The sequence below is a fragment of the Oryza brachyantha genome, chromosome 12, assembly GCF_000231095.2.
Source record: "Oryza brachyantha chromosome 12, ObraRS2, whole genome shotgun sequence".
Lineage (NCBI taxonomy): Eukaryota > Viridiplantae > Streptophyta > Magnoliopsida > Poales > Poaceae > Oryza > Oryza brachyantha.
Genome location: NC_023174.2, coordinates 11,339,676 through 11,353,219, shown reverse-complemented (window position 1 = coordinate 11,353,219; position 13,544 = coordinate 11,339,676). Strand labels below are relative to the sequence as shown.

Sequence of the window (13,544 nt, the reverse complement as noted above, 5' to 3'; positions counted from 1 at the left end):
AGGCCGATTTTTTGCCCCTCGGGGTGACCGATACAGAGCCGACGGAGCCGCAGTCAGTCAGATCGAGCTGATGGTGGTCTGACCGAGCTGAGGTCGGTCTGACCAACCACTCAACACCGGTCTGACCGGCCAGGCCCCTGACAGCACCTGTCAGAGCTCCAACGGCTAGTTTTCTAGCCGTTGCATAGTAGCACGGTCTGACCGGCCACATACCTCCGGTCAGACCGGAAGTACACAGAATTGGGGCATTTCGACCCCAACGGCTAGAATTTTGTGGTGGACGTATAAATACCCCCACCAGCAGCAAGGAAGCTCTCTTGGCTGCCATTTCAATTGCTCACACCCCTTGCATCTCTCACACTCATTTGAGCTTAGGGTTCATCCATTTAGTGTGTTCGAGGGAGTTCTAGCCAAGAGTCAAGTGCATTGCTTCATTGTAGAGCTAGTGTGGCACTTGATCATCTCCACATCGGGTCATCGCTTATTACTCTTGGAGGTTGCCGCCTCCTAGATGGCTTGTGGAGGAGTTTCCCAGTGATCTCTCCAAGAAGTTGTGGAAGAGGCCCGGCGCCGGTTTGTGAGTGGCTCGGTGTTCGCCATCTCCGGAGTGGAGGAAGAACAACCCTAGTGATCGAGGCTTGGGTAGTCCTCTCCTTGGGCCGGCTCCCGCCTTACCCACCCCTTGACGAAGGAGGCGTGCGATGGCTTTGTTGTTGAGTTCTGGAGTTGGGCACGCCTCAACGGGGAGTAGGAAACCGGCGAGTTTCCAAACCCCGGTGAAAAATTGCTTGTCTCATTGTCTCTCTTGCTTGCCACATTTATATTTGTGCAATTTACATTCCTAGAGATATACTTGTGATCATTTCACCCTAGGATTGCAAAACTAGACTTAGGAAGTGTGTTTTACTTTCCTAGTAATATATTTGAGCCACTATCACCCTAGGATTGCAAAACATAACTTAGTTGCTTGTGTAGTCTTGCTCTCCACCAAGCCTAGCAACATAGGTTAGTTTTGATTAGAGGTGATTTAATTTTTAATCGCCTATTCACCCTCCTCTAGTCGACATCTTGATCCTACAAGTTGGCAAAATCACGGTCGGGGCCAGGGATCTGCTGGGGACCCACCCCGATGGAGTTGGGGATGAGCAGCCTTCACCCTCACGGGGACACAAAAAGCCCATTAACCCAGCTTCTTCATTTTTCTGTTTTAAAGCCTAATTGACCTGCTAGCAACTTCATAAATATATAAAGCCCAACTACCCCCAAACTCTGTCACCTCTTCCGATAGCCTCCTCCCCTCATGCCGCCGTCGTCGATGACTACCCTTCTCCCCTCCTAAGCCTGCTATAGCCTCTACAATGACCTGTTGACCGACTGATGTCCGCCACACGCCTTCCCTCACCAGCCGCCACACCCTCCCTCATGGCCTTGCCATCCGTCACGTGCATGTCCTCACCGGTCGTCATCGCATGCACATGTCGACTGTCGTTGCCAGTGCCTATCCCCGCCCATGCCCCAACCCTGCCCTCGCGCTGGCAGCTGCCATCGCACGCTGTCCCCACAAGGACCCACTAGGGTTAGGGTCGTTGTCGACCAACCCAGCCTCGACCCACGCCGTTGCCAACCCTAGCAGGGACCTAAAAGGGTTTCCCATGGATCTAGCAATTGAAACCTTATAGGTTTTTTTTCAATATGCTCCATTTGTTCATAAGAATTCACTCGACTTAATTATTAAGAATAGTATTCTTATGATCTTGTTTCATAGGATTCTTAGGATGAGAGGAGAGTTCTTGGGAAAATTCCTACGTATTGGAGTGAACACGACGTCTTAATCCTTTACCTTTCCTACTCATATGATTTGGAAATCCTAGAAGTTGAATAGGCCTTTAGGTCTCCTTTCAAACACGTGATTTGGAAAATGCATGAACAAAAAAGATTTGATTGAAATGTGATGTATGTCTACCAGGAATTTGAAACAAAAGAATTCAAAACATGTTATGTTTAGATTGTTTATGGGAATATAACCATATGAATTTGATGGGACTAAGAGAGAAGAGAGACAAAGAGAGACGTGCATTAGACTTCTCAAAGGAAAAGCAAATCGAGGTACTGAGTTCCTAGTAAAAGTTCCTATGGAAAGGAATACCATGTACGCTAGATTCCTGTAGGACTTGAAAACAATGAAAAGTTTAAAACCATTGTTTGATTCATACAAAGAAAAAACATAGGAATTTATAGTCATGAATAGAAGAAACATGAGGTCATACCTTATGTTTATTTTTCTTTAAAATATCTATGGGATTGGCTAATTTATAGGAATTTCAGAGGAAAGGGTATGATGCAATCCTTTGTTTAAATGGCTCTTATAGAAATTTTTTCCATATGACTAAAATCCTCCAAACTTTTACGTTTTTTCTCTGAATTTCCTCCGATCCAAATTATCTAGTTCTCGTCAGAGGTATTTGTATTACGTATTTTATGGGATTAGGAGAGTGAAGAGAGAAAGATAGAACATGCATTGGACCTCTCAAAGGAAAAATAGTATAAGGTGTGAAATTGCGCGTAAAAATTCCTATGGAATTGGTCCAGAGGGTAGCGATCCTTAGAAATTTGGTTTGCCCAAATTGTTTGTTCCAAACAACATACATAGAAAAAAAAAAGTTACGATGTTTTGAATCCTTTAAAATTTCTCTAAATTCCCTCCAATCCAAAGGAATCCTTAGGGCCTATTCGTTTCGAAGGAAAACCAAAAGGTCCAATTATTAAAGACCTCTTCGTTTCACAGGAATTTTACAGAAATTTTAGAGAAAATAGTTCAATTCCTCCAGTTTTTCTGTAAAAATCCTTTGAAACGAAGAGGCCCTAAGAATTGAATTTCTTTGAAAGTCATTTAGATTGTAGCAATGAAGTATAGGAAAAATAAAGGAAATTTTCCTTTCATACCAATTGTAGAAAAAATTACATCCACTCAAATCTCTTGAAAATTTTTTAATGAATTGATGTTGACATACATTCATATTCTTTCACTTTTCCTATTCCTATGGGTTACGATTCATGCAAACTGAATAGCCCTTAGCGCAATGAGATTGCCTTTGTATTACTATTTTTACATTACTATGGTAGTTTCTTTTTTCCACAACACTCGAGAACTTTCTAACCTGCCACTTTAGGTTGGAAAGCTTGGCATTTCTATTAGCACATAAGAGGGTGTAAGGAGATCTCAAATATGGAACCGATTAATTAGTATTTTGCACTTTATATTATTGTATTTATGAGGTAAAACTTATAGTATTTTACAATATGCAACTAAGCATTCTTATTCTGTAATTGTTACTTCATCATTTCTCTAATGTAAGACTTTTTACACTTGTATAAGTCCATATGAGTGCTAATGTATGTATAAATCTATAAATTTATATGCACTTATCAATGCCCAGAAGGCTTATAATATGAAATTGATGGAATACTTGTATAAATCTACATAGCAAATGTGTATTTCAAATTACAGGACCAAATTGCATCAGAATGTTTAAATAACTATACGTAGTTTGTTCAACCTATGTACTAGTAGCAATTAACACAGGGCAATTTATAACTAGTTCGAATTTAACAGAAGTCGAAAAGAGTGAGCTGGTACACCGTACACCGAATCATGGTATAGGCGACACACAGATCACGCCGGGCCGGCCGGCGCATGCAGAAAAAGAAGCAGCAGCGCACGTAGGCCGGCCACTCGCCAGTCGTCGCCAGACAAGACGACGAAGCCGAGAGGCAGCGTAGCAAAGGCGATGCAAGAAACGGTACCACTGTAGCAGCGGAGGCAAACGCTCTGGCACTGTACGTTTTTACGCCTCTGGCTTCTTCGCAATCCGCAGTGAAGTGCAGGCAGCTGCGCGCCCAGTCACGGGTGGGTGGGTCCCACCTCCCGTCCAATGCAATCTTCTGATAGTACTACTACTGTGCTAGCCAGGGCCAGCCAACTGCTCCTTTGGTCGTAAAGTTTTTCATTTGGCTTCTATTAGTATTTGTTTCATAAAATATATTTTAAACCATTACTGTCTTTAAGTTTGATTAAGAAATGATAACTGCATCATGATCTGAAAAATTATAAGAGTCAATTCCAATGCAAGAGATGATTTGTTGTATATCCTCAACGTTCCATTGCTTTTCTTCATTTAGGCCTGGTTTAGTTTCTAAATTTCTTTTCTAAAAACATCATATCGAATTTTTAGACACCTAAATAAAGCATTAAATATAGATAAACAAAAAACCTAATTGCACAGTTATAGAAGAAATCTTGAGATGAATCTTTTGAGTCTAATTAGCCCATGATTAGTTATAAGTGTTACAGTCACCAACATATGCTAATGATGAATTAATTAGACTCAAAAGATTCGTCTCGCGGTTTCTAGGTTAACCGTGAAATTCGTTTTTTTATTCGTGTCCGAAAACCCCTTCCGACATCTGATCAAACATTTGATGTGACACTTCCCAAAAAAATTTTCAATCTAAACACCACCTTACTCTCTTGCTACGTTATCTCCTAACTTGTGTAGACCCTATTTATTATATGAACATCATAGAAATAAACTGAGGCAGATACATTAATAGTTGAAAAATGTAAACGAACATTTTAGTAGCATTGTACTACCTCCGTCCTATATATTAGTTCATTTTTCATTTTTAGATAAAGACTCTTCATTTTATTTAAAATTATTTACGATTAATATTTTTATTATTACTAGATGGTAAAACATAAATAATACTTTATGTGTGACTAATTTTTTTATACTTTTGTATAAATTTTTTAAATAAGACGAATAATCTAAGCGTTAGAAATATAAATAAAAAAATGAAGTTAGTACGGGATGGAGGATGTAATTTGTATAGGTCTACACGAAGTAAGCTAAAAGTAATTTTTAATTACATTATTGGTAAGGAGGAAATTAACTCGCCGGGCGCGGCGGAGGGTGAGGCAGACGGCGACGACGAACGGAGGCTTTCCGGCCGCGCGCATCGATCCGCGGCCGCCTCGCGCAGCGCATCTGTCAAGCCGAGCGTCAACCCCTCCCTCCTGTCAGATCCATCGCTCACTGCCACACGACCTTGCGCCCAGCGTCTCCTCCCTCGCTACCGTTTCGGTCCGTGTGCTGCAGCCAGCCTAGTACGTAGAGTAGGTTGCACTGCTGCACCGGATCTTGCCTGCCTCTGCTTCTGCCTCTGCCTCTGCCTCAGCCTCAGCTATATGGATCGATGCATCGACACCACACCCGAGAGAAACGAGGCCGATCGATCCATCCATCGGTGTGCATGTCGCTTGTGTCATGCACACTGTGGACTACTGGTACACTCACCCTTCCTTCTTCCGATCGACATGGCCGGGGGGTGTCGGTGTTCACCGCATTCCGGAACGGGCGCGCGTCGACATGCCGCTCCGTCCCGATCGTCGCCGTGCGCCCACAATTCGGGGGGGTCTAGCTCCGCCACTAGCAGTATCGTGCTACTGCCTTGACCGCCCGATCACCCGGGGCCCCCGTCGAGGAGACTACTGTTACCTCTCTGCCTCTCCAAGCGGTAGTGTGCCGGTTTCAACGGAGGCTCACATGCTCCCGTGCGCCGGCTGATTTGGCAACTTCGCCAACGCGTTACTACATCGCAGCATTCACTACTGGGAGTACGACGAGTATTTATCTATGTGCCCCGGGCCCCCGTTGGCATGCGCTAGGAGTAGAGCAGAACGAATGTGAATTCTGCTCGATCTCCTCCTAGATTGCACATCCATCGTTCCCTTCCTTCGCCTCCCTCAATTACTGTATGCCATTCTGTTTCTACCACGCTTCTCCCACTGCTAGTAACAGGGCAGAGCTGTAGGAACCCTTAACAGTACAAATGCACTACACGTGTAACACATCGCCTTGGCCCCTACACCAACCACCAACAATCCTGCTACTAGTGTCCTGCACAAGCGGTACTGTATTCCATTTCCATCGTTTTCAAAAACAGTCCGGTCTTTTTGCTGGGTCCGGGTGATAACGTAAATTTTGATATTTTTTATCGAAGTTTATTTTTTATTCTTGGTTTTTATATCGTTACAAACACATATATAATATTTTTATCTATAAATTTTTTTATTTATAAATATATCGTTTAATTTTTTCGCCAATATTCCTAAAGATAATAGTGTACAGTACTTTTTAGATTTACATTTGTACTATCATGATATAAGCATTCTTTCGATGAATCTTACATTAATTTTTATGTCATTTAAAATAAACGTATTCTCAGTAAGAGCATCTCCAACAGCTCATCTATCCCATCCTCTATCTTGGAAATAGAGAATAAAGACTATAAATTGAGCTCCAACAGAACGGCTATCCTATCATCTATTTTTAGATGTCATCCATATTAGGAGAGAACATTCGTATTTAGATATCTATCTGCATCCTCCAAAAAGATACAGCGGATGTCATATATGGATGATCTAGTGGAGTACAAAGAGATATGAAGGATGAAACTAGTTTAGATGATCATCCAAATGAAGATATGGATTACCACATTTAGATAAGCTGTTAGGAATGCTCTAACAGAGACCTATTTTCTTGATGACAACGTCGTTGCCACTGAGTTTCAACGTCTAACTTGACCCTCACAACCTCGTCTCCATGACCACTAACACAAGGGGAATCGGTGCCGATTTGTAAAATAATTATTTTAAAAATAGATCTTCAATGCCGACAATCTATTTATAAACTAAGTTATTTTACCTTTTGACCTTCTAATACACGTGTAAATAAGTTATTTATAAAAAGATCATTGGGGCTAGCCTCTTAGGTGTTAACCGGTTAAGCCTCAATTTCATCGCTCGGCAGCCAGCCTGCCAATAGGGTTGAGAGAGTTGAAACCAACACCATCAAAACATGGGGGAATTTAACTATTTATCACTCTTATAAATGACATATCTCCAAATACCATATTTAGCATTGTTCTTACATATTTATCACATGAGAGATAAATTGTTAGTATGCTGCCACTTTTGCTGATGTGGCATGATATATAGATATGCCAACATGGACAAGCTAGTGACGTAAAATGTTGTGTTGCCCCTAGCCCTATCAGCACCATGGCCCCTTCCCCATCGCAATAACATGACATGGATCGGTTAAAATTACATCATCAACTAGGTAATTATGAATATACAATTTAAGAAAAAAGATTAATAAAGAATTAATAAAAGAAGAGATTAAATAGTTTACTTAATGTAATCCATCAAGAATCACGATGCATGACGGGCGGTAGCCAGGATAAGGTGATGTCGGAGATGGAGTCATGGAGAAGTGACTTGCAGCAAGGAGAACCAGACCAGAGGAATGATACGGTTAGGGGAGGGGCAAAATACTTTGCACATCACTTGGTCACGTTGATCATCCTAGTTGTCTTGACACATAAGCAAAAGTGATATAATATTAACAAGTAATCTCTCTCAAGTGGTAAATACTCCCTCTGTCAAAAAAATGAATTCTCCGGTTTCCGTGTTCAACATCTGACCATCCATCTTATTTGATAAATTTTCAAAAAATTAGAAAAAAATTAGTCACACGTAAATTACTATTCATGATTTATCATCTAATAAAAACAAAAATATCAATCGCAAAATTTTTTTGAATAAGACGAAGAGTAAAAAATTGAAGGTAAAAAGTGAAAAATTGGTTTATTTTAGGACGAAGAGAGTATGTAGGAACAATGATTAAAGTAGTATTTGGAGAGGTGCTACTTATAAGGGTATATTTAGTTCGTGAAAAGAAAGTTTTTGGGTGTCACATGATTGTATGTCGGAAGAAATTTTTAGACATGAATGAAAAAACTAATTTCTTAACTTGCCTAGAAACCGTGGCACGAATCTTTTGACCCTAATTAATACATCATTAGCACATATGGATTACTATAGCACTTACAACTAATCATGGACTAATTAGACTTAAAAGATTTATCTCACGATTTCTCCATTAACTGTACAATTAGGTTTTTATTTATTTATATTTAGTGCTTCATGCATGTATCCAAATATTTGATATGATGTTTTTGGGAAAATTTTAGAACTAAATAAGACCTAAGAATGGCAAATTGGACATCGGTGCGAAACATTGAAGCCCTTTAAGGCTAGCAAAAAAAAGAGACTTCAAAGGTGCGCACTCCCTTTGAAAGAGCGATGTATATGTACAGTAGCATGTATATATAGTGGATTTACATTTTATTTGCATAAAAATTCTCTATATAATATTTCTATATAAAATATGATTTTGCATAAAATTTGTATGTAGACAATTTGCTAGAAATTATGGTTAAAAAACTAGTTTGATGGCCTTCGACAACAGATTATTCGGTTTATATGATTTAAATCGTAGCAATAAGAAGTATATGAGGCCGAATTTTCTTTACTCGTAGTTCTAGAGCAAATTTTAGGGATGTTTGTTTTTAGAGACTAAACTTTAGCTTCTAGTCACATCAAATGTTTAGACACTTATTTATCTTGGATTAATTCGCGAGACGAATCTAATGAGCCTAATTAATCCATGATTAACGTATGTGATGCTACAGTGAACATTTGCTAATTATGAATTAATTAGGCTCAAAAAATTCATCTTACGGATTAGCTCTTATTTATGAAATTAATTTTTTAATTAGTTTATATTTAATATTTTAAATTACTGTTTAAATATCCGATGGAACAGGACGTTGTAAACAGCCCCTTAGTCCTTCACATCCCAAGAAAAGAGGGGCACCGGCATAACATCGCATCACATAAAACACTCCCCTCCCTCTCATTACTCCTCCCTCCATGCCAGACGCAAGGGCACAAAGCCCCATTGCGTCGCGTCCATCGCATATCTGTCACTCACGCACATCCCTACTCCTCTCCTACAAACCCCCAGCACACAGACCCATGCACAGAGGAGGACCACGGTCTTTTGCACAAAAGACCCAGCCACAGGCCTCAGCCAACCCTGCCCCCCTCGCCGTATACACAGCATCACGGCCAGGTTTGCCCAGCGTTGCTGCAGCGGCATGATTCACCCATCAACCCCCCACGCACACGAGCCACACGGCGACGCAGCAAATGCAAAAGAAAAAAGAAAAAGCATTTGCCATTGCCAAAACGGCATTCCCATTCCATTGCATTCCACTTCACATGAACTGGGCCTCACCACAGGACTGTACAGAAGCCCAGACCACATGCAAAAGTGTAAGCCAAAAGGAGAAAGCGCAGCTATGCGTGCATGCATGGATGCTGCACAAACGCAGCAGAAGCAGAAGCAGCAACATGTGTACAGTTTCTTTGAGAGAAGATCCCATTTTAGCCTCCAAAAAGTGCCAATTAATACCAGTTCCGGCGAGCTGTCACCGTCCGGAGGCAGGCAATGCATGCACACATCAATGCATGCACACATGTATTACTGGTACACGTGAGGTGATTCATTCCGGTGCTGCAACCACCTCCACAAAAACAAAATCCATTTGTTCATCCGCGTCAAGACCCAAGAGAGAAAAACACAGGGTTAATTACACTTTGGTCTGCTTGACAGCAACTTAGCAAAATGCAAGCTGCATGCAAGAAGCAGCAACGACTGCATCTAATGCTATACTACAAGTCTAGTAGTAGAAGTATTCTGATGGTTTCATACAAATTGGAGTAGCAGTACTACGTAGCAAAGTCTGGGTGATCTGGACATTGGTGAGCTGTTGTGAGTGCAATGGGAGTCAAAAAAGAAAGAAAAAAAAAACCTAAGGCAGGGATGTTACTGTTCCTCTTTTGCGTTTGCACTATTCCTTTTCCAAGTTTTGAGATGCTGCAGCTGGCTTTCCGGCGCGGCGGCTAGGGGGCGGCGGGGGCGACGCAGGTGGCGACGGCGACGGAGAGCCGGTAGGGGAAGGAGTTGGAGTACTCGAAGGAGACGGTCTCGCCGGCGAGGAGTGGGCGGCCGTCGTTGAGGAGGCAGTCGTCGTGGCCCAGCCGCCGGAACACGCGCGGGTCGACCAGGCTCACCGAGCTGAACCACCCGCACCGCACGTGGATGCCCGCGATCGCGCACTCGTCGTCGCCGCCGGCGCACCGGTTCATCACGTCCACCGTGTACGCCGGCACCCCGCTCGGCAGAGCCGTCGCCCGCCCCTGGTAGATCGCGATGTCCTCCGTCCCCGCGCACCCGTCGTCCACGCGGTGCGTCCGGACTCCAGCTCCTCGTCCTCCGCCGCCGCCGCCGCCGCCGGCGACGTCCGCGCCTGCAAAGCGGAAAGGGAGAGCAGGCACACCGGTCAGGCTCTGCACTCAGCGACGAAAAAACTGAGCGCCCGCAGACGGGCCCACATGTCATGCTCTAGTAAGACAGAATGGAATGTGAGGGCGATGGGAATCATTCGTGGTGCGAGGGGATCCGTGGGGCCCACGTGACAGGCGGCTCGCCCTCTCGTACTACCGCCGCTGCGCAACGCAGAGGCCGGTCGGAGAAAGCGGCCGCCGGTGGGCCCACGGCGAGGCAGAGCGCCCGATCGGCCCAGTGGACGGCGACCGAAGCATTCCATCATCGCGAGCAGGTGGAAGCAGCGAGAGGGAATCAGGGGATGGAGGAAGGGAGGACGGCGCACGGCCTCGCCTCGCTTGCTTTTTTACCTGGCGGGCGGAGGAGCCTGCGAGACAGGACGGCGGCGGGAGGGATCGCCGCAGGAACCGGGGCGGCGAGCGGCGGCGTCGGCGGCATCGTCGGCGAGAGCCCTGCAGACAAACCCGGGGGACGATAAGACCCCGACACGGTGACAGACACGTGGGACCAACCCGACGCGGTCCCACCCGTCAGCGACAAAACTTCCAAACCACGCGACAAAATCCACAACACAGTGGGAGAACAGCGATACGAACAGAGCAAAACGAACCACCAACCAACAAAGCAACAAACATTTTGTATCCCATGGGTGGGTGGACCCACCGCTCCGCCCTCCCCTTGTTCGTTTCCCAATCTTGGAAAGGAAGCCGCAGCCTTGAACACGACGAACAGTGTAGAAGACAATGCAAGTTCCAGAACCGCACGACGGGGGAGAGATCTCATCGTTGCAAGTTGCAAGCACTCGTCCGATATCGCGAGGAATTTAGGAAAAAAATAATCTAGGAGGGTGGTATCGTCGAACCGGATCAAAACGACGAGAGATTTGAGCTCGAAATGAACATAATTTTTCAGAAATACGTGGAGAGGAAAACTCCAGGGAGTCATTTGCGGGAGAGGCGAGCAGTAGTGGATGATTTGGAATGGTGCGTCACCTGCGTTGTCGTCGGAGGAGACGGTGGCGGCGAGGGTGACGTCGGAGCGGAGCGCCGCGAGGAGGACGACCGCCCATGCCGCGGCCGCGAGCGCCGGCGGTGTACTGGACGCCGAGGAGACCCTCATCGCGCGGGAACTCCTGCACACGGACGGCTGAAAAAAAAAACTCCGGTGGTCACGAGACGGATCTACCTCCCTCTGCAATGAAAAATACGAGAAAAAAAAGGCTACGACGAACTAGCATCGGCGGAGAAACCAAAAAGGTTGCAGAAAGCTTCCGCGCGCGAGAGAGAGCGAAACTACTAGCAGCGCCTCGCCGCCTCGCGCGACGAGCCCCCGGTGCATGCACGCGTCCGGCCTCCGCGTCACCGCCGCGCAAGCGGAGCACGCGTCTCCGGGACGAAGCGGCCTCGATCAGCGCGTACCAACGCAAAAAACCACCACGGCGCGGGCCTTCGAGAAGAGAAACAGCCGGAAGCCGGAGGAGGAAGGAGGTCGGGTCGCGCACCTACCTGCGGCCGCTGGACGACGAGACGGTGCAGACGGCGGCGGGCGCGGGCGCGGCCGGCGAGGAAGAGGAGGTGGAAGGAGTAGTAGTAGGGTTTGGGTAGCGCGCGCGTCTATCTCCCACTCTCTCTCTCTCTCTCTCTGCTCTGCCTCCTCTTCACACGTGCGCGCGGCGGATGTGGATGGATGGCGAAACGAGGCAGCGCGAGCGAGCCAGGTTGGCTATATAGACCGGACGGGCCGGGGTCGGGCCGGGCTCGTACCGGTCCGGTCCGGCGCGGCGCGGCGCGGCGGCGAGGGAAGTGGAAGGGAGGAGGGGACCGACCCGACCCGACCCGACAGGGACCAGAACGAAAGCGATCTGGTCTGGTCTGGCCCGGTTCTGGTCAAGGCTGCACACACACAGAGACAGACCGACCCAGGGGTCGTATGGCACTGTGGCTTTCTTCTTGGCCTGTGGAAAGCCTGTGGAATTTTTGGCAACTTTTTTGAAGGTTTGAATTCTCCGGGTTCTTTTTTCTTTTTTTTGGTGGGGATTTGGATTTTTGCTGGCTTTCTATCTGCCATTCTGCTTTCTCGACTTGCCTTTCTGTTCTTCCTTTGGGAGTAGAGAGACTGTTTCGTCTGAGGATTTGGTGATTTTTGGGTAATCTTGCAATATTTTTATGTAGTAGTTGGGACCTGGGAGTGTGTCGATGGATTTGGAATGACAGAAAACGGAAGGTTGACTGTTTGATAACAGTGTGTGGACGGGGTGGATAATTTTATTCCTCTTAATAGTGTCCCGAAAATCGATCAAATTTGATTATCATCGTTTTTAGTGCGATGTAATGGTTGTATCCTACTAGATTAGTGCATGCCAATTCACAAGAAATACTCACATAACAAGCGGAGATAATAATGCAACCGTGTGTGGCTTAGCAATTCGCATGATACTGTTTGTCGTTACCAAATTGCATTTATCTACATGCATGCATCCACGAATGCACACTTTGTCGTATTACCTATAATGTTTAGCTTATTATGCTACAGGTCATCCTCACCATGACAAGAAAGCAAATTCAAGTGTAAACCTCCAACAATCTTTAGGTGGTCTTTCTTGGGATTGATGCTTTAAGGGTGCTTGTTTGGTTCGAAACTAACTTTGTCACGTCTAACCTTACACAAAACATAGTTTCGGTGGATAGTGTTTAGTTTCTACCACAACTCTAACTTTTCTCGCTCTTAGCCACTTGGCACACATGTCATTCATTCTATTTTTTTACCTAACTTTGTCTAAGCTTAGTTTATCATTATGTTTACCATAAAAGTGTGATAAGACTAAAGTTATTTAGCTTAGTCAAGAATTAATATATGACAATGTTAGCTCTCAACTAAACATGCTCTTAGTTTCGAATGTGAGGGTGGATTTGAGTGAAAATGGAAGATGGAATGTTAAAAACAATGGGTAGAGCCGAGAATTTTATTGCTCACACTAAGGTTACCGAATATTGACACTACATTCGTTTCATACTGTAAGATTTTCTAGCATTGCATAAATTCATCAATTGAAATATATATATAATATATATTATATATAATGTGCACCTCTTAGAGTAAGCTATTATATGCACCCCTTCCCTCATGAGGCCCAAACTCACCTCCCACCCCCTTCCAAGGGCCCAAAACCTCTCAAATAGCCTGGTCAATGCCCTCCCCGTCGGTCAAACTCATCCTTTGACCTTCCTC

At 44.9% G+C, this 13,544-nt stretch overlaps 1 protein-coding gene across 2 annotated transcripts; it reads right to left on the bottom strand.

The window, feature by feature from the left end:
- Window positions 1–9,372: 9,372 nt before the first annotated feature.
- LOC102717479 (TPD1 protein homolog 1A-like) lies at window positions 9,373–11,986 on the bottom strand. Of its 2 annotated transcripts, XM_006663952.3 has the most exons (4): window positions 11,818–11,986; window positions 11,309–11,462; window positions 10,667–10,768; window positions 9,373–10,278 (listed from the first exon to the last, which is right to left on the bottom strand). In XM_006663952.3, exons 2-4 carry the CDS (start codon window positions 11,433–11,435, stop codon window positions 9,872–9,874), a joined length of 636 nt encoding a protein of 211 aa, XP_006664015.1. In that variant the 5' UTR covers window positions 11,436–11,462; window positions 11,818–11,986; the 3' UTR covers window positions 9,373–9,871. The 2 variants fall into 2 exon arrangements, 1 of the variants encoding a protein (XP_006664015.1); XR_001551584.2 differs by lacking the exon at window positions 9,373–10,278 and having other exon boundaries at window positions 10,732–10,768; window positions 11,822–11,986.
- Between the last annotated feature and the right edge of the window lie 1,558 nt (window positions 11,987–13,544).